The sequence below is a fragment of the Camelus bactrianus genome, chromosome 7, assembly GCF_048773025.1.
Source record: "Camelus bactrianus isolate YW-2024 breed Bactrian camel chromosome 7, ASM4877302v1, whole genome shotgun sequence".
NCBI classification, from domain to species: Eukaryota; Metazoa; Chordata; class Mammalia; order Artiodactyla; family Camelidae; genus Camelus; species Camelus bactrianus.
Window position 1 is genome coordinate 33,541,677 of NC_133545.1, and position 21,692 is coordinate 33,563,368.

General features: G+C 35.7%; 1 protein-coding gene across 19 annotated transcripts in view; it reads left to right on the plus strand.

Annotated features, from left to right (window-relative positions):
- IMMP2L (inner mitochondrial membrane peptidase subunit 2) overlaps nucleotides 1-21,692 on the plus strand; it is a 937,771-nt gene that overhangs the window by 23,363 nt on the left and 892,716 nt on the right. For all 19 annotated transcript variants that reach the window (XR_012508114.1, XM_074367202.1, XM_074367215.1 and 16 more), the window contains one exon: nucleotides 10,016-10,152. Coding sequence is in view for 18 of the 19 variants with exons in the window: in XM_074367202.1 (XP_074223303.1) it covers nucleotides 10,018-10,152 (135 nt within the window). In the remaining variant the exon portion in view is untranslated. The remainder of the gene's footprint in view (nucleotides 1-10,015; nucleotides 10,153-21,692) is intronic.

Below are 21,692 nucleotides of genomic sequence, written 5' to 3' on the forward strand. Positions count from 1 at the left end.
GAATTTGCAGGAATATTTTTAAACCACCACAGCTCCCTTGATTTTTCCATTCATATATTAGACTACTTCTGCACTAATATCACACCTTTAAAAAATGTTTTTTCTTTTGATGGGAGGCAGTAATTAGGTTTTTATTTATTTATCTATTATTATTTTTTAAAATGTAGGTACTGAGGATCGAACCCATGCATGTTAGGCATGTCTACCACTGAGCTATACCCTCCCCACAATAACACACCTTTTAATACATTGGTTAATTTAGAGTCTTACATCAAACTGATGGAATGTTTCATAATACTCTGGTCAGCTGTATTTGACAGCCATTGACTCTTACTGGTCAAGTATCTAAAAATAGATACACAAAATAACATTGATAATAATGTGGTGACATTTTAAGTTGCTTTATTTTCCCAACTTCTGCCACTGCTATGGAATTACATAGTGGGGATCACTATATTTCATTGCAGATGCCTGCTTATAGCATTAAACAATTTTCTTTACCCTATTTCATATTTCTATGAGTAAATTCTAAATGCTTTGATTGGCAGACACATTGTAACTTCAGGGCATTGCATGTTAATGAAATTTCACAGTTATCTTAAACAGAATCTTCCGCTATACCAGCAAGTAGGCAAAAATCAAAATAAGGTGTTTATGTGTGGGGAGCAATCTAAATCTCTCCGCTCCACATGCTGTCATGTTCCCAGGGGCTCATTATGATCCCTGGACTTTCTGTGCAGCAGACACCTGAGTTCAGAGAGTGCTGTGTTCCATCTGCTTTAGTCTCCAGGCTGTACAGGAGAAGCCTCTTTGACCTCTCTCTCAGCTGCCTTTTTTTTTTTTTTTTTTTTTCAAAAAAAATGTTGCCAGCATGACCTTTGTTGCCATTTTAGCAATATGTGCCTGAGTGTGGGCTTGCACTTAGGAGTTTAAAGGACCACATCCATTCACTCCAAAGGCCTTGATTGCTGTTGCTTTCACTTTAAATAGTACAAATCTTGTCATCTGGCGTGTGTCCTTATCCAGTCCTGAGTCTGCACTGCCACTGTTTGAGCTCCCTGTGGACCTGCAGCTGCTATAGATGGGCCTTGGGCAGCCTTCCAAAACTTCCGAACACAGTTGGGACAGGTTTTATTTTTGACAGACTAATCAGAGCCTTAGTGTGCTTTCCTGCTGGGGGTGCCTGTGTTTCCAATTTTTGAATTTATCATTCCCTGAATAGTAGTATCAGTCCCTGGATGGAACATAAGTTTGCTGGCTACATTGTATTTCCCAGTCTCACTTTTTGTGACCTTACCTTCCCAGCTCTGCCGCTTTAGGGTCTGGTGGCCTCGGCTGTTTTGAGAAACCTTCCTCCTTCCTCCTCCCAATCCTGCTCAAAGGAAAAGCCACGTTTTTGCTCTTATATTTGGATGTAAATTTGAGTTGATGTCCGGTTAAAGGAAACAACATATTTGAGGCATGAGGGGTGGGGGTCAGGATAGGATTTTCATGAGACACTAAAGGCATGTTCTTTTAAAAATTTGCCTATTCCACTTACTGTCCAATCCATTAGAGACTCTTGTACCATTTACAAATCGGGCAGAAGTAGAGGAGTTGTGAAAAGTAGCTAGGGAAAAGGAGCATGATTACTATTAGACAGTAGGCCTGAACTGGAGTAGCAAGATAGGTCAGGGCAGCTGTGCTCCAGGAACTATGTGTCACGTGGCATTTCTGGGGCCATTTCCCATCACCCATGTTATTGCCTGATGCCCCCTTTCTAACATTCTTCTTTGTTTTGCTCCCTTCTCTTTATTTAGGTTCTCAGTGTTATCATCTTTTTCTTATTTCCCCTGTCTCACTTCTATTTCTGAGCTTTGATTTTTGAAGGGTTTGGAGATTTTGTTTTTGAGAAGGATGCTTTTTCTGTTTACAGGCTCTCAATTTTTTTAAAAGCCAGTTTCGCTCACAGTCTAAATGCTGCATAATGCAGTATTTTCTTTTTAGCTATTCAGCAAGTATTCTGATACTGAAAATATGTTCTTTTGCTAATTCAAAATATTACTGCTTCAGCAATAAATAGGCTTACGGTGAAACAGTGCAAGGTCCTCTAATTGCTTTGTCTGGATTGTGGAGAAGTACCTAGTCTATTTCATTTACACATGTATTTAAGTTGCCACATTGTTAGCTTAATGTCCACATTGCCTTTAGCTTCTACTTAATGACAGCAGTTAATGCTTTTCTATTAAATTGGAAAAAAATATAGTGTGCAATATTGAAATCTAAATTTTGTGGTTATTTGAGTTTAAATCTTACCAAGCTTCTCCTTGCTAATGGTTATCATTTAATAGGATTTTTCTCATTCTGTAAAAAGCTATTCACTGTCCTGTTAATTTTTATGGTAAACAATTTTTGCAGAATTTATGGCACCTTAATAACTGAAATTTGAGATTGGGCCTTAGTTGTAAATGCAGTCGAATGGTGTCTATATGAAGTTAAAGGATAAGGATAATCTATAGGATTAGGGGTGGCCTGCTCTTAGAGAGGCCTGCTGTTGTGATGTGGATTTTGTTTTCTATGGTTTCCAGAAATATTGGAGTCCTGTAGATTTCCATATCGCTAAGAAACAAAACAAAGCAAAATAAAGAATAAGTATTACATACAGTCTTATTCCTTACTTCTCTTAATGTATCTCCTGTTCTCTGGTCTGGACAGCATTCTCACTATCTCGAATACGCCATTTGTACCTTAACTCTCACAATCACATTTTCCTCTTGTCTGAGAAATTTACCAAATTTACCGAATTTCCTCTTGTCTGAGAAATTTATCCTTCTTTAATTTTCAACAATTTAATAAAAAATTTTAAACATATAGAAAAGTCATAAGAATTTTGTAGTGAGCATTCTTAAATCCATCACTTTCATTCTAATTCATTTTTTTTCTTTTCAGCTTTTCTCATGAATCTTTTGCAATTCCAGTTCTTACCTTTCTTTCTTTCTTTTTTTTTTTTTTAACCAATGACTCTTAAATAATTTATTCCTGTGGTTCAATTTTGTAACTAAGTCATATTTTTCTTTTATTCTGCTTAGACAAATTCTTAGAACACCAAGACAATGCTGGTGTTGGCACTTCATAATATTGTTAATTGGCCAATATCAGGAAATGTGATAGTCCTTAACTCATCAAGTCTTAGAATAAGATTAGGCTCAAAGCAGAAAAAAACTCTCTCTTTGGTTATTAGGTGTCCCATTATTTAGAAGATGGGCTTTTTCAGTTTTATTATATGTAATGGATGTCCTTAAGTCTGTTGTCCTTTTTTTTTTTTATTTGTTATTGCTAGTCCTCTTCTTTAGACATGGTTAATGCTTTTATCTGAAGAAATACCTTTTATTTGATGATCTAGCCATTGTTCTCTAATAAATTACACATAGTATATTCAGATGCTAGTTTTACTGGTGGGTTTTTTTTTTCATACAAATGCTTACTTAGAAAACCCCACACATATGAATATTTTGAATCTCCAAAACACCCCGCAAAATTTCTCACAGGAAAAAATTGTGGCTCAGGAAGATGGAATAATTTGTCCAAAGTCACATCACTGAATCATGATTTGACCTGAAGTCTGTTGAATTCAGGGCCCATCAGCTTTCCACTGAGTCTCCCTCTTTGTTGACGCTGCCTCTGCAGAGCACCCTTGGCCTCACCTTTGACACAGGGAGTGCTCCTCTTCCACTGAGGCAGAGGGAGAGTTGGGCATAAATGCATGAGGTTTGCAAACTGAAGGAGTTCTTCCCCAAAACTCAGGCGGCCTTTAAGAATTTGCATATTCTAGTTGATTTCTGGTAGTGTTTTCTATCTACACCAGTTGTAGTTGAACATGCCCTTGGAATTCATTTGCTTTTAAATATTTCTGACTTAAAATTGAATAAATCCATTTTAACCTCTCTTCTTTAACTATCCAGATGCTCATCACTCTACCAATAGAGAATTATAATTATCTCTGTCAAAGAAGCAGTTTTAGTTCAAGATAGAGGACCCTTACCTTCATCAGTCTACCGATGTAAACTTTTAAAATTAGGTATCTTTACCAGAACATGATTCACTTTATGTCTAACCCTATTACATTTCTCCCTTTTATTATTTTTGGCTAGTCTTTCTTCATTTTTTATTTATTCTTGCCATCTTGTCTTTGCTGATAATTTTTGAGTGAGAACTGTTAAGTCACACAAGTTAAAAAAAATTTGATGCTGGAGTTCACATTCTAAAGATTACGAATGATCTATTTTTATAATGTATTGTTTATTTCTAATCTGAAGGAGAAGGATGGTTCTGAAAATTTTGTTTTTGGATTGGTATCCATTGATTCCTTTCCCAGATCTGCTTCCAGTGGAATCAAAATTGTTCTAGTTCATCAGTTGTTATTTTCCCCTTGATTCAGTTCAAATGTATCCTAATGCCTCCTGCCTCCTAGTGCACATTGTTAGGCTCTGTTTGCAGAGTGAGGTTATTGGGACCAGGAGCTCCTGGAGAGATCCATGGAGGAGGGTAGCCCGATCATGTGTGGTTATGTACTCATTTCTTGTGATCTTGTCATAAGTCCTTTGGGAAGGAGCCGTGACTGACTGTGCCTTTTTACCTTTGGTATCTCAGCATAGTGGCTAGCACAGACTGGGCACTTCATGGAGAATGCATGGAAATGCAAGCTCTGTGTGGCCAAGGACCATGCCTGCCTGGTTCTGAATTATGTACCCCTTAGCACAGTTACATAATAGGTGACCAATAAATATATGTTGACTGAGTCAGGAATTGGGTGACAGATTTACTTGGATCACTGCTTTTATATTCTCTGATATTCATAGTTTGAAATATAGTTTGAGTTTATAAGTAAAATCTTGATTTGGTTATCCAAATGTGCAGGCTGATTTTTATGACTGAAAGGTTACATTTTATATAAGATACTACTTTGTAATTTATTATTTTCCTCTTACCTTCAAACCTCCCACACAATTTTAAAATAGTTTTTATAATTAGGATGGCTTAAGGTGTATTTATTCGCCTGGTTGCTACGGATGAGTGATCAGTGAGTTTGTATAAGCTAAAATCTATGCAAGTTTAGGAATTATTTTAGATAAATTCATGCATGATCAAACCATAACAAGTTGTGAGAGGAAAGAAGGGCATTTAGGGTGCAGGTCATTATGTGGTTGAAGTCAGTATCATCAAAAAACTCACTCGCAGGTGCTGTATATTGAGTGGCAAATATGATTTCAACTGGATCTGAAAGCTTATTTAAAAGTATTCTCAGTTTATGTACTTCAGCAATGAACCAGGTGTGCCTACTACTTAAGCAATAATTTTCTCAGGAGCAATTTTTGAACCTAAATGACTTGTGTGGTTGCTAGAAGAATGAGATTACTGATAAAAATTATTCCCTTTTTGCTGGGGATGATTTTAGTAGCACATTATTATTGATTAAAGGAAATTTTCTCAGAGAAAGCGGACACTAGGTGCTTCTTAGTATGGTAGTTTTAAACATTTCAGGTGTGAACAAAAGACCAGATCATCCCAATGATTCTTTATATGAAAGAAAATATGAAAGAAAATTAATATTAACAAAATGTAAATGCCATAGAACTTTAAACATCTTATTTGATATGACTTGACATAGAAATGTAATGTTCATTTCTTCATTTATGTATGGCTTTGGTATTTTAATGATAGTTAGGAGCTTCTAAAAGTGTTTTATTATCATGAGGCAGAGGTGTCTTTCACAATTTAGGTAGGTTAGGATTGTACTGAGAGTTTTCTTCTGAGCCTCTGAAAATAGTGAGTACTTCTTTGCAAGGTGACTTTTATTTTTCCCCTTGGCTTGGGGCAGAATCTGTACACCTTCTGATTGTCACACTTCCCACATGCTCTTTGAGAATCTCTCAGTAGAAGAATACTTGTCCTGACTTGTACAGGAGACGGCAGCAGTGCCCTGGTCAGCAATAGGCTTGTGAAAGTGACAAGTAAAAGGATAATGGCTTTCAGGTCTTTACCTGTATTTACAGTGTTCTTTTAATAACTTGCACTAATTCCAGCTTCCTCTCTGCTTCCCATTCTAGCTAGTTTAATAAAAGTGAAGTCTTTTTTCCTTTCAGCACTTAAAGTCTCAAATCTGAAAGGCAACGTCATGTCCCTTTTTAGTCAGTAATAACCTAAGGGATTTCGTTATTTTAATATCTGCCCAAGTCCTGGAGAAACAATTGAAAAATGTATAGGAATATAGAATGTCGGCCCTAGAAAGGATCTTAGAAATTGAATCCAACCTCTTTCTTGTTGCAGATGAGGAAACTGAGGCCCAGAAGTGATTTGATCAAAGAGAAGCAGCTAGTTATAGACAGAGAGAGAATGACACCTCAAGGCCCCTGACTCTCATCACCATGCTCCTTCCTGGGGGCCACAGTGACTGAATGGAGGAACAATATATATTGGAAACAAGTTGAGGCTCAAAATTCTGAGAATCTGAATTTAATGCAACTTACATTAATTCCCCCCCCCTTAATTTACATTATAATCATGCATGCTGCCTTATAACTGGGAGCACTGTGACACCATCCTATTTGAAACCTTTCCTACTTTCTATCCTGCTGGTATCCCTGGTTATTTAGTGAAGGTCCTTGTATGCAGGGCACAAAAAATAGCAAAGAGGTCACTTACTATATTTTCATTCTGTCATGGGTTTGCTACTTTTATTCTAAGAGCTACAGATGTATTGAAGCATGTTTTTCTATTTGTATTTGTCCTATCCTTTCTTTTTCTTTCTTTTCTTTTTTTTTTTTTGAGTCTAAATCCTTTGGTTGTCTAAGCCTGTTTGACTTGATCATTAAAATATATTTAAGCAAGTGTAGGTTTGTGTGTTTAAAGCCAGTTTATTAATAACTTAAAATAGTCACGTGGTCAGGTTGGTTGTAATATGAATTGTCAGCATTTTTTTCTTGTTTGAACTGAAGTGCTTACTATGGGTGAGTAGAAAGGTAGCAATCTAAGGCTCTTCAAACTCTCAAGATATTTTCAAAAGCATGTAATATTCTGTCATAGCCTGCATTGGCTACATGAAAGAATTGCAGCCAGTGATAATATATTGATTGGTGCACAAATATTCTACTTGGAGCAGCAGAGAGACTGCACTGAGAAAATGTGGTTTGTTTACTGTGATGGGAAAGCGACCAAGACTAGCTTTACCCCATAGTATCTATATGTTAAAGTGAGTTCTTGGGACCATCTTTCTTTTTTAATATCTACTTTCACAATGTCTAGAATTAACTATTCTTAGCATTTTGATAAGCTTGCCTTTTTCTGTCTTTATCTATACTTTAATAATTATTCAAGTGACGTGGGTGTTTATTAAGTGATTAAAATTGTATTATAAATAATACTCTATTTTAAATACTTTTATGTGCATACATTTATATAGAAAATATATTGTTTAGGGAGAGTTTTTAAGTGATATTATACTGTATATTTAGCTATCTTTATGTCCTCTGCCCTTAGCATTGGTGTTTAGCAGTCGATAAATAAATATTTGCTGAATTAAAAATTTTAAATTAGCATAATAAAGTTTGTATATACTCCATCCAAATTGAACTTTTAGTTTTGTAAATACTCATGTTTTATTTTGCTCCCGGACCTTCATACATGCTGCTTCTTTTGCCTGAAGTGTCCAGGTCTCACTTCAAATGCCATTTCCTTTACAAGACCTTCCCTTATCAATTTCTGGTGGATAGACTCCCTTGCTCCATGTTCCCATGCCCTAGGGACATTGGCCCTTTTTAATGCTCATTTCCATTGCAAATATTTGTGTAAGAGCAGTCTTCCCTGGCATATTATAACTCCTTGAGAGCAAGGACCATGTCTGCTTTTTACTCCTGTATCCCTAGCACCCTACTATGGCCTTGTACTTAGTAGGATTGAATAGAAGTTTGCAGAATTAAATTATGTACGTGGTAAATCTATTTTTAGGTTTTTTTTTTTTAAGGAATCTCCATACTGTTTTCCATAGTGGCTGCACAAAATTACATTCCCACCAACAGTGTAGGAGGGTTCCCTCTTCTCACTCCTGGGCATATATCCAGAGAAAACCCTAATTTGAAAAGATGCATGCATCCCCATGTTCATAGCAGCACTATTTACAATAGCCAAGATATGGAAACAACCTAAATGTCCTTTGACAGATGATTGGATAAAGAAGTTGTGGTATATATACACATTGAAATACTACTCAGCCATAAAAAAGAAATAATGCCATTTGCAACAACATGGATGGACCTAGAGACTATCATACTGAATGAAGTAAGTCAGACAGACAAATACAAATATCATGTGTTATTACTGATATGTGTAATGTAAAAAAAGACACAAATGAACTTATTTATAAAGCGCAAATAAACTTATTTATACTTGTTTATGAGTATCACAGACATAGAAAACAAACTTATGGTTACCAAAGGGGAAAGGTGAGGGGAGGGATAAATTAGGAGTTTGGGATTAACAAATACAAACTACTATATACAAAATAGGTAACAAGGTACTACTGTATAGCACAGGGGGCCATATTCAATAGCTTATAATAATCTATAATGAGAAAGAATATATGTATGTATAACTGAATCACTTTGCTGTACACCAGAAACTAACACAGCATAGTAAATGAACTATACTTCAATAAAAAAAAATTCTTGAGCATGTTTTTAGCACTTTGAAATGTAATCCAAGGAAATGACAAAATAACAGTGCTTTGATAGGTCACACCTACCTCTTGACACTTTCTTCTCTTATCTCTTCTCTTCCTCACCTTTGCCCATCCATTTCCAATCCTGTCAGTTTAACCTCCAAAGTATGTATGTTGAGTCTGCCCATTTTGGTCCATCTCCACCACCACCACCCTAATCCATCTTACCATCATCTCTTATCCTGAACCACTGGAATAGTCTGGTCTCCCTATATCTATCTAGTCCTACTCAAGAAGTAGAACAGACTGAAATTATAGTCTATTATATAGTATAACTAAGTATTGTTGTGAGAATCTTTTCAATTCTTATTTGCTGTAATGTGAGTGTGTCTGTGTGTATGTATGTGTGCGTATGAGTGAGTACTCAGTTGCTATAAAATGTAATTCTTAATGTAGGGCATGGTCAAAAAAGATTGGAAGTCATTGTCCACATTAATAACTCTGGAGAATTCTTTTGCTCTGTCAGGGTTAGAAGACTGTGTGTTCCTCATTACCATGTGACCCTGCTTGTAATGTGTCTTTAAAAGGAGAAATTCCTTCAAAATAAAGTGTGAAGTGGAGACATGGGTCCCCTAACTACAACAATTTACGTGTTGTATAGGTAGTAACACATTTCTCCACATTTCTCTTGCTTCTCATTTCAGGATTAAGTTATATAGTTCACTGGATAAAATCTTCAGAAATGAGTATCTGGACAGAATTTGACTATAGTTTTTTTTTCTTTTCTTTTTACTATTTACTTATTTTCTCCCTCCCTCTCCCTCTTTTTCTTCATGACTATATTTCTTAATTTTTTTCCTTCCTTTCTTATGTTTCTTTTCTATTTTTGGCTTTTCATGTCAAACTTAGTCCTGTGGTGAAACTTAGCAGGAAGAGAGGCTGAGGGAGGCTGGGAAGTCATGTTGCCCACTAAGCTTCCGTTATTGCAGAAGAGAACAGATATCAGGGGTTTAAGGAGCATCTCCACCATAATAGTCAACAACAAGAAAGAATTTATTTTTAGAATGCTTATTTTTTTTTCTAACTTACCGCTTTGTGAGGAGAGATTTTCCATTGAAGTTATCAAGTAGACTTGAGATACAGAAAATAATTAACCTGAGTTAATGTATTTGCCTTTGGGATTTTAAGTCAAATTTATTCCAGTGGTTACAGGGGTGAGTGTGTTATATATTGAGATGAGGTTGCTTTTTCTTAACTCTTTTTTTTTTTTTTTTTTTACCTTTTTTGAGGCTAATATTGTATTTGTTTTCTTTGTGTTTTTAGGTATGGCACACTCTCAAGGCTGGGTGAAAAGGTACCTCAAGGCCTTTTGTAAAGGCTTCTTTGTGGCAGTGCCTGTGGCAGTGACCTTCCTGGATCGGGTTGCCTGCGTGGCAAGAGTAGAAGGAGCATCAATGCAGGTGAAGGCTAATACGACTTCATTCTTTAGAGCACACGCTTCCTTGTTTCTCAAACACTAGAACTGAGATTTCTGTACATTATCTCTCTGCTGGGAACTGAAAGTTTTTAAACGGCTTTGAACTGAAATTTAACTATACTAAATTTCTTTAATAGGTCTTCTAATGCAGTTACATTATAATCAGAACAGAGGTGAATAAAAATAATTCTCAAATGGTTCTTTATATCTATAGTTTTTTTTTAAGAATTATAAATGGAGATTCTAAAGAAATTTTACTAAATGATGCCATTTTTGTGAATATGGCCTGACTGTTTAAGATTTTTAAGTTATCCATATTTGAATCCATACTTAAATATCCTTTTAAAATTGAATTATTAGTACAGTTGCAGGGTGGATTTGGGTCAAATATAGCTACTCTATTGATATATATATATATATATATATATATATATATATATATATGTATACACATACATGCAGATGTGTACATACATGCACTCATATACACACACACTTCTGATAGATAAAAAAAATCGAGAACATTGATCTCTGATCTTCCAGCATGTTCTTTAGGCATGTTGCTGATTGAAAAGGTTGAAATGCAATTTATATTGAAAGAACTTTGGAGTGGAGATTTCCAAAAATTATATGCAAATAATCTTCTGGAATAACTTTGAGGAAGCTTTATGCTAAAATTGGTGTCTAGAACCTAGCTGTTTAAATAAGTTTATTCAATTAAGAAGAATTTGCATTTTTGTAATATGACTTTTTTCTTTTTTTACTTGAATTAGGATTTAGTTATTAAAATTAGTTGATTTAGTTAATTAGTTGACTTATAATATTGTGTTAGTTTCAGGTATACAGTGAAGTGATTCTGTTATAACGTATTTTTTTTAGATTATTTTCCATTATAGTTTATTACAAAATATTGAATATAGTTCCCTATGCTATGCAATAGGTCCTTGTTGCTTATCTATTTTATATATAATAGTTTGTATCTATTAATCTCATACTCATAATTTATCCCTCCATCCTTCCCTTTTCCCTTTGGTAACCACAAGTTTATTTTCTATGTCTTTGAGTCTACTTCTGTTTTGTATATAAATTGATTTGTATTATTTTTTAGATTCTATATGTAAGTGATATCATAACATGTTTTTCTTTCTTTGTCTGGCTTACGATGATATGACTTAGTATGATATTCTGTAGGTCCATCCATGTTGCTGCAAATGACAATATATTTTTTTTATGGCTGAGTAATATTCTTCTTAAACCAATTGTCTCTTGATGAGTATTTGGGTTTTTTCCATGTCTTGGCTTTTGTATATAGTGCTGCTATGAACATTGGTGTGCATATATCTTTTTGAATTAGAATTTTCATCTTTTCTGGATATATGCCCAGGAATTTGTAATATGATCTGTTTTCTTTTGTTATTAGCATGTATTAAGTTCATACATTGTGCTGAGTAGGTGCATAAAACAAATACATGAAATGAATGTATAAGCTTCTAAGAGCTTAAAATTATACAGAGTAACCTGTTTACTTTTGTTTTTTAATCTTAGAATTTGTTAAGAGAGTAGACATCAGTTTTGAGGAGTTAGAATGAATTTACTTTTTAAAATTGTAATTATTGTACTGAAAAATTATGTCTCTTCCTGAGTTTTGGGGTCTGTGAGATCCTTAGAGTGTGTGTTCTTTGGGTGAAGCCGAGGTTCTGAATCAGGGCTGTCTGAATATTTACATCTGCTTCCACCATTTGAGAACGGTCAGGGCCTTCTTGGGGAGGGGCTTCTAGCTCAACCCTGTCTCTCAGGTACCCTCTGGAGTGAGTCACCAGCCCCAGACAAACTGGTCATTTACTTTGAATACAAAAATACTGTATTGCACAGGTACAGCAAAAATAGGAAAAGGTATTTACACGTGTATATCCTGAATGGCTTTATTCCTAAATGCAGTTTAACACATTTAACATAGATTGGATTTTACATTTCCTGCCTCATTAATTTTGAATTCCTAGCAGCCTCATCTTAGACCCATTTCTTAGGGAAAGCTAAAGTTATCTTTGCTGAGCTTTTGAGTCAGATCCTTCATTTGAGATGAAAACTGCCTACTCCACAGCCACCCAAATTCCTTTTTGGTACCTTGGATCCCTTTGAACCCATCAATAGATACGTATCTTTTGGTAACAAATAATCATGTGAGTGATGATTTTCTCTAATTTTATTAGTGTTGTCTTGCTACACGACTGACCATCACTATCCTGAGATGGATTTTTCCAGAACACAAAACCTCCTTACCTTGGGTCTGATGATCTTTCAGAGGATCACATGACAGTCATAGTGTCACAATCTTCATGTTTTTTGGCCTGGTGTATACCCACTGAATACCTACGTTCCTGGCTTGTGCTAAGAGGAAATTCACTAAAAATCACAAGAAACTGACCATCTTATGCAGAGACAAGGCTTACCAAGTGAAGAAGGTGTTAAATAATTGCATTCTTAAATGCCAGGTTTATTGACTAAATACTAAGTTTGTGGCAGATACATTAGAATTTCATTCAGTATTCCTAGACCCTACCCTCAAGAAGTCAAATGTGTACCTTGCAATGTTTGGTATATTATGTAGAGTTTCCTTGGCTACTGGTTACAGAAAAACAGCGTGAATTGACTTAGATCTATAGGGGAATTTCTTGGAAGGCTTATTATGTACCTAGGAGGAAAGCAGGAGTGTGGCAATCATCCAGGACAACTGGAACCAGGGACCTGATGCTGCCAAGGTGCTCAGTCTTTTCTGTTTCAGCGTCTGCTTCTGTCTGCATCTTGGCTTAGTTCTCTATGACCGGGTTTCTTCTCAGTGCAGGGCGCAGGGCTGCTGGCAGTTCTCATGCCTTTGGATGCCTAGTTTCCTCACTGCTTGAGGGAGATCATTCTTCTTGCCTTCGTTTCACTTTGAAAAATCTTGGGGTATGACTGGGATTGCTTCACCTTGGGTCATATGCTCATATCCATGCAAATATAGATCAACTTTTGCCAGAAGGTTAGGTGCCATGACTGGCCCAGCTTTAGGTAGCTGTACACCTCTGGCCATAGTGGAGGAAGAAAATGACAGCATATATTTGACTCACACTGTTCTGTGGGATTTCACAGTGAGGAAACGGTGACACATCTGAGAAGAAGGGAGAGTGCTATTTTTGGAACAAAAGGGGAAAGGATATTCTGGGAAGAAAGGAAAAATGTATGTTTATTACGATTGGGCCTATATTTTAGGAATTTTAGACTACTTCTAAGTATCATAGATAATTTATTTATATTTTCATTAGATACCGCTAAATCATACTTAAAATTATTTAGGAGCAGAAATTGCTATAATGAGATATGGTGATTAATTCATTCCACATATTTGAAGAGATCTTTGCTATTGTACAGCTTTGATGAACTGAATGTGTTTAGTTGATGTGGTTCAGCAGAATTTTGGACAAAATTGTGAAAAAAATCCTTGTCTTCAAATTTCTCTAATGATGCAAATACTAAATAGCTGGCAGGATGTATGGAGATCTCTGGAAGTCCCTGAGCATCCTGCAAGGAACACATCTGTTTTTATTGACTCTGAGGCATTAAAATTACACCTAATATATGGCAGTTGGTTGATTTGTTGTGAACAGAAGGAGTACTCTGGATACATGGTGATGTCTTCTTGTACCAAGGCTTAAAAGCATGAAAGAAAGGCAGAAAAAGCAAGAGGCAAAAAAGAAGAAAACAGTGGAGAAAAAGAGGAAAGAAAATAACATAGCTCAGTTGTGTGAGAGAGGATGATGGAGAAAATTTGACCCTGAGCAGGAGACAGACTGGACCATAGGACCAGTGATAAACAGAGACAGGACAGAACAGTGCCCAGTGAAGGAGCTGAAGAGTCCCTTTGTGGAACCTTCCTTGGAATTATACCCATGAATGCTGACGCATCTCTGCTGCATGTTTGAGTGTAGCACATGAGATTTGTCACCTGGCCATCTATTCTAAATCTTAATATTCATTAAAGGAATCTATGTGCCATTTAGAAGGAATTCTTATTGGCGTAGGTTATCAGTCTTGAGTATCATTTGTTGCATGGTACTTTAGTTCTCTTATGTATTCAGGTTGAAAGATCACATCTAGTCATTTCTGCCATTTCAAATATATGAATAGTTTTGTGACTCAGGAGTTCATTTTGGGATATGGACAGTAAGAGAAAGCACTGGTAACTGTGCGTTGGAATAGAGAGTCATTTATCAAATGGCTAGTACGTGCAAAAAACTATTTTAGGTGCTGTAGGGGTGGGTAAATCAGATACAGATTCTGTCTTCCAGGTACTCTTGTTTTAGCAGAGGAGCTTCAAGAATTATTAATCCTAGATGACTGGATACATCTTCAGATGAGATTTAACACAGAAGATATCAAGTTGTCAGATAGATGTTTGGCCAGTGCCTGGTACATCCAGACATGAAAAAACTTGTTGGTTTCACATACTATTTTGGAGAATGGACCTGGAAATTTTAATTTGGAACAGAGTGGTACCAAAGAATAATACCTTGAACTCTTTTATTGTTGAACACTGTATTAGCTTTTACTGTGGCAGCAAAGAACCTCAAGATTTCAGAGGTTTACTTAACAGATGTATTTCTTGCTCATGGGTCTGTAGATTGATTGTAGTCACTCTCGACCACGGTTTGGTTTGGTTGGCTTCCAGTGTGTCTGTCATTGTGGGGTTTGGCTGAAAGAACAGTGACTGCCCAGGGCATGCTCTTCTCTTGGATAATAGCAGGACTGCATAGGGTGAGTGGAAACACTTCGACTGTCTTAAAGCCTCAGTTCAGAACATCCACTCTTCTGTTCACATTCCACTGGTCAAAGCAAATCACACGGTAAAACCCAAAGCAATTAGATCGGAAGTATATTCCACCCATAGGGAAATGATGGCAAGAGTAGGGAGGGAAGGAAGAATTGTGACTAGGTAAGTACATCTACCACAGCCAGTAAAACTTCAAAGACACACCATTGATTTCAGAGATAATCCAAAATGTTGTATTTACCTTTTAGTCTTCCTAGAATGACCCTAGTCTTTGTAGTCTAAGGCTAACAAAATTGGAATAGATTGAAATTCTAACTCACTGAATTCTGAATTCTGGAATGAGTTGATACATTTTTTTAGTTGCCTTTGTGTTGGAAATAGCCCAGGGCCAATTGGGTTATCACTTTAAGTAGCTTTTTTAAAAGGTCATGTAGACATGTTATTTAAGAAAATCCAAGGATTGAAAGATTGAATTTTATTACAAGGACATATAATACCAATCCTTTGGAGTTTATCGAATAAATACTATTACAAGTCTGGAAATTCACTCTGAGTAACCAATTTTACATTAGAGCTCTTTTTATGTCTTTAAAAAATTCTGTTGGCTTGAGATTTAATAGGAGAAGCTCATTTTCAGGACTCATAAGAAATAATTCTTACTTTTTCAACACTCCTCAGTGGTTCTTTTTTTAGGTTAGGTTTTCCAATGTTAATTTACAGTTCATTAGGTATCTGACTAGAAGGGTAGAGGTGATCAAACTTGGGGGGGGTCACAGCTTGTTGAAGGTAAGTTATAAATGAAAATCAAGTTAATGATATAATTCAGTAGAAAATAAGATTCAGTTTATGAAACATTTGTGTTTTTTTAGTCAAGTTATATAAGTATATCCCTTTTATTGGATGAGGTGTACCTTTAGCAATGCTCTGCACACAAGGAACTAGCAGCAATTGTTGGTTAATGATTATTCATACTGACCTATTCCCTTTTCATGCACATGAATCACTTCTGGTGGTCGCTGAAAGGTTACTATGAAAGTAGATGCACTTTTTTTTTTTTTTTTTTAAGAAGCACATTACTCAATGTTAATTTAACTCCGGAAACGAAGACTGATATTGCATGCAGTTGAAACTACAGAGGGAATTTATGTCAGTGAAATGCAATTATTCAGATTAGAAGTTCAATCGCTTACAGAGGCTTTTAGAGTAAAAAGGTGCCCTAGGAATAGTTTAATGACCTCACACCGAAGTTTTAGATTTTGTGTGAGAGAGAATGCCTACAGCAGGCTCACTGGTTCTTATGCAACGTGTATGCCTTCTACATTTAAAATTGAGATTTAAGACTTTAAAAAGTAAGTGAAAGAAATAATTTTAAGTGTCACTGTCCTGTTTCTGTTGTAGTTGCCACATAATTTTTGTCTAGTATGCCATTTTCTTCTTTCTATATTGCACAGCCAGAGGGGAAAATACTTGAAAACGTTACTACACAATACTGTCTCTGTAGCTCAGACTTCATAGAAAGATTTATGCAGAATGGATTAGAAAATTAGATGATGTGAAGGAAGATCGAGTTTAATCAGCATTGAGGTCTTTATTCATCAGGAACACTCTTTCATTGGTTCAAAATTGTCTTGATTTTCAGTTACCTGTGAATGATCGTGAAGAAACCGGTTTGTAATAAACCTCTTAGACTTCTCCTACACTCTTTGCTGTCATTATCTTGTTTCCTGCTGAGTTCAAAATTAAAAATTCTATCAAAAAAGCAAGCAAAGAAGTTGATGCGCTTTCGTTCTGTCACATTATATATTTAAAAAAAATTTAGACCTGTAGTGGGCTTAATATACAAGGGTTATTGTTGGTTGTAACTATTATTTTGATATTCTGAGAAGCTAGATACAAGAGACTCTCAAGAAAAAAGATACACTGTGATTTACATACCAGGATTTACAGTAGAGTTAGGGAGTTTTATATTACCTGCTGAATCTGCACTTCCAAGATACTGGGAACCCCTGGGCGCACACGTTTCCTCTGATGCTGACTATTCTGTGTTCTTACTCCCCTTGGTTGGCTGGGGCTGACTTTGACGGAAGCCAGGAGTTAATATTGGAAGGCTTTATTGGCTTGTGTGTGTGCTTTCTTCCCAAATTACTTTTGGCTTAAAAATCTCACTTGAGTTTTTTACCCCTTAGGATGTTACGCATTTTTATGTAGTTCTGCAACCTGTCATTAATAGAGAATTCAAATAGATCAGTTTGTATTTATAGCAATAAACATATGTGATACTGAAACATTGAGTGAGTAATGATTTTATAATGTCCCTTCATGGATTTTCTTCACTTCCCATGGTAGAATAACAATATGTTTCTGTTTTATATAGCCAGAGTTATATCTGTTATTTAAACACTGACTTCAGAATACTCTCTCTTTTTTTTAATGTTGAGGTAATTTTAGACTTACAGAGATGGTATAAGAGTAGCACAAAGAACTGCCATGTGTTCTCTACTCAGATTCAGCAGGTTTCAATATTTTGCCACATTTATTTTATTCTCTTCCTCTTTTTCTTTCCCACTCCCTCCTCCATATATAACATATATATGATGTATAATGTATAATATATATGCTTCTGTGTATGTATGCACACACATGCATATGTACGTGTGAGTATATATACCCACAAACGTTACTGAACCAGTTGAGAGGAGGTTGTAAATATCATGCCCTTTTAACTTCTGTATATTCTGCTGAGTCACGATGCTTGCTGATTGGTTTATTTATGCTTTTATTTTACAGACTTTAAATTTAATACTTAATTCAGATTCATATGCATAGAACTTTTGTTACATTAAGAGATATTGAATCACATTCTAAACTTTACATTTGAAAAAATTGAGGCTGGATATTTGAGATGATTTACCTAAGCTCACATAGACATTAAGTTTTAGAAGTGGCCTGAACCAACTCTGATAATGCTTTCCATTTTACTAAATAATAACCAATAAAAGTTGTGCTTTATCACTGTGCTGTAATACCTCCTGAAAACATTCCTGCTCACAGAGGTATTTTGTTCCATTTTATTTTGGTTTATTGAATGATGTAATTAGCAAGTTATTTAATTTGGGGATGGTTTTATAGTACATTTGGCATTTAACAAAGATAGAAATTAAGCTTATAAGTGGGAGATGAAGGAGTTTAAACTTTGAAACTCAGGTTGATGGAAGATACCCTATTCTATACTGAAGATTATGTATTTTCTGAGAAGGAATTAGACTTCAGTTTCGGGAAATATGGCAGAGTAAACATCTTGCATATATTCCCAATGCAAGACTCATAAAAAAGTATAAATAAAATATTAGAAATCTTAAAAAATGCATAGTGGCCTTACAGGGAGGTAAGGGAAATGATCAGAGACCACAAGTAAGGAGGAATACATTTCCGGAGTAGTAACTATGGATTGAAATAAACAGCTGTCCTCTGGACATTTGTCAGTTCCTGGTAACTTAGTTTTTGGTTTTAATGGCCAAATGGGGATCAAAAGACAAGGCCTTGGACTCATACAAGGTAGGGAGTTGGAACAGAAATCTGAATAAATTCAGGACCATGGAAGAGACACATCTTTGGGGAATGGATAAACTAAAACCAAAATCTGTTCTGTAAGAAAAATTTTCTAGGCTCTGAGCACAGGGGAAAATCCCTAATGTGGGATTTAGGTTTAAATTCACATTTGCTATAACTGAATGTGAAAATTCACATTCACCTAAACAGAGATATTAATTTACAGTAAGCTGAGGTTTTGAGCGGCCTCAGGTACCTGGCAGAAGCTATCACTAATTCTGGGCAACTGCAGAGTTTGATCAACATGATCTCACAGTACAAATTTTCACACAAGGAAATGAGTGCTGTAAGTGAGAGTAACAACCTTTAGTAGAATCAGACCTTAAAGCTTTTAGGTATTAGAACTATCAATAGGTTTCAAGACATAAAAAAGGAGACTGAAAGTAAGAGAAAGCAACAAAAGATTATTTAAAATGTTCAAATGAAATACCATTTTTATTCATTTGTTCTTTAATATATTTTTAAGACATAAAAGTGGTTATGTTAAAAAGTCCTTATTTTATATATATATAATATAGTGGTATTATGGTTAGATTAAAATCTTCTATACTATGAATCTTACACAGTTTGCAATGAAATATCTGTATATCTATATATCTCTGTCTATATATATATTAGCTGAGTATGGGAGGAGGAAAAGTGGATTGGGGTTACAGATGAAACAGAATTGGCCATGAGTTCATAACTTTTGAATCTAGGTGATGGATAATATGATAGTTCATATACTATTCTACTTTTTTAAAAACAGGTTTATTGAGGTATAATTTATATACCATTGAATTTATCCATTCTGAATAATTTAATGATTTTTAATAAATTTTATGGAGTTGTACAATCATCACTTTTTAGAATGTTTCCAAGATCCCTCATGCCTGTGTGAATTTCATTCTTGCTCCTACCTTGCCTTACAACCACTAATCTGCTTTATAGATTTACCTTTTCTGGACATTTCCTGTAAGTAGACTGAAAAACATGTGGTCTTCTGTGTCTGGCTTCTTTTACTTACTAGAAACTGTTTTGAGGTTTATCTACATTGTACATATATCAATAGTTCATACAGTTTTATTGCTGAGTAGTATTTCATCACATGGATATACCACATCGTGTTTCTCTGTTTACCAGTTGATGAACATTTAGGTTGTTTCTACATTTTCATTATTATGAATAATGCTGCTGTGGACATTTGTGTACAGGTCTCTGTGTAGATATGTTTTCATTTCTCTTGGGCAGATACCCAGAAGTGGACTTGCTAAGTTGTATGGTACATTTATGTTTAATTTTTAAAGAAATTGCCAAATGAACATGGGGTGAGAGAAAGTATGCTGACTAGCACTGCCCGTACTCTTATTTTGCCTCTTTCTTGCTAGGTCGGGGAAGTGAAAGGACCATGTGATCACACCCAGTCTCACTGCTGCTGGTGAGGTTAGAGGTCCCGCTCCCTGTTCAGCCCGCTAATGTGATGGTTTTGGGCCAGTTTTTCACTTGGTGTTTGGTTGGATTAGCACATGCATTATAAAAAAATGATTTTTTTTGTTCCAGTTGGCAATTCCTTTTCCCGGTCTTTTGGCTAGAAAGTAGTCTCTTCTTCAGGCTTTTTCTATCTAGCCTGTTGGTGGTGGTTCCTGGTTGCAGGCTTCTTCTCCAGCACCTCATCTAGGATATATAGTAAGCAAAAGGAAAATCCAGGGAATTCACCACTGTGTCATTTCTCAAGTCCTAAGGTCCCTCACTTCCAGTCTATCTTCTTTCTGCCTTTCAGAGTCTTCCTATATTTGTGAATTATGTTTGGGATGTTTTAGTTGTGAGAGAGAGGACTAGTGATGTATGGAGGTATGCCATTTTGGTCCTAGGCTATATTTTTTTCCTTTCCTAGTAGTCAAATATGACTGAGTTCTGACCAATGAAAAAAGGCCAGAAAAGTGAGGTGTCATTTCCAGCCTGACCCATAAAAGCCTTCTTTGTGATCCATGCTCTCTCTTCTCTCTGCTGGCTGGATGCGGAGGATCCAGCTGAGGACTTGGAGGCCCCAGGAGATGGTGGATCTACAAGATAGAAAGAATCTGGGTTTCTTAATGACTGGGTGTGGCAAATCACTCACTATTGTGCTATACACTGAGCTTTTGGGATTCTTTTTATAGGAAGTTAGCCTGATTCGGTTATATAACAAGACTTATAACTATGCATTTTTCTCTCTGCTTTTTCTTATTTTACACTCCCCTTAAGGCTAAACTCAAGTTCTATCTTCTTCAAACAACTTTCCCTAATTCCATCATTCACTTATTTGAAATTCTACAGCACTGAATATTTAACTTATGATTATAAATTTTTTTGTATTATTCTCTAATCATCTTAACTATGGATTAATACTAGCTACTTTGTAAGCTTCTAAAAGAAATGCATCATCTTCCTCTCACCTACCTGTTCAGGGGGATGCTGAATAAATGCATATTAAATTTGTTCTTTGGAGCATTGAAGTGCCTGAATAATTAAACCTTACAGAAATATGATAAAATGAAATTATCATCATTAAAAAATTTTCCCTTTGACTTTGAGGATGTTTCTGCACTTTTCACCTGAAAAACTTTTAACTCCTTGATGAATCCATCATATTCTTTATAGCAGAAATTTTCAAACCTTTTTGCCCATGACTCATATTAAATAATATAGTTTTTTGTTGTACACACAGACACATGACTGAAACGAAAGTTTCGTGTAAACACTACTTGAACCATAATTCCCATCATTATGTTTGATGCTCTCTGATATTTTCTATTCTGGTCGCAACCCATTAAACTGATTCTATAACTCACTCATTGGTCATGACCCAAGATGTGAAAAATGCTGCTTTATTGCTGGAGGGAGGCTCAAAAGGGGGAAGCTGCTCAAATTAAGCTGTAACTAAGGGAGTGGAGCATGTTAACTCTTGATTCTGAAATTTTAAATGTGAGCTTGTCATAAGGGCTTCAAGCAGGGAATGTGAAGGATAAGGAGGCCTTTGGTCTTAGAAAGCCCTTTTGCAGTTAGTGTGGTCCTTGGACTTTTTTCCTTAACACTACCTGGGGTACCTGAGCCCCATTTCAGAGATATGAAATTAGAATCATTGCTGG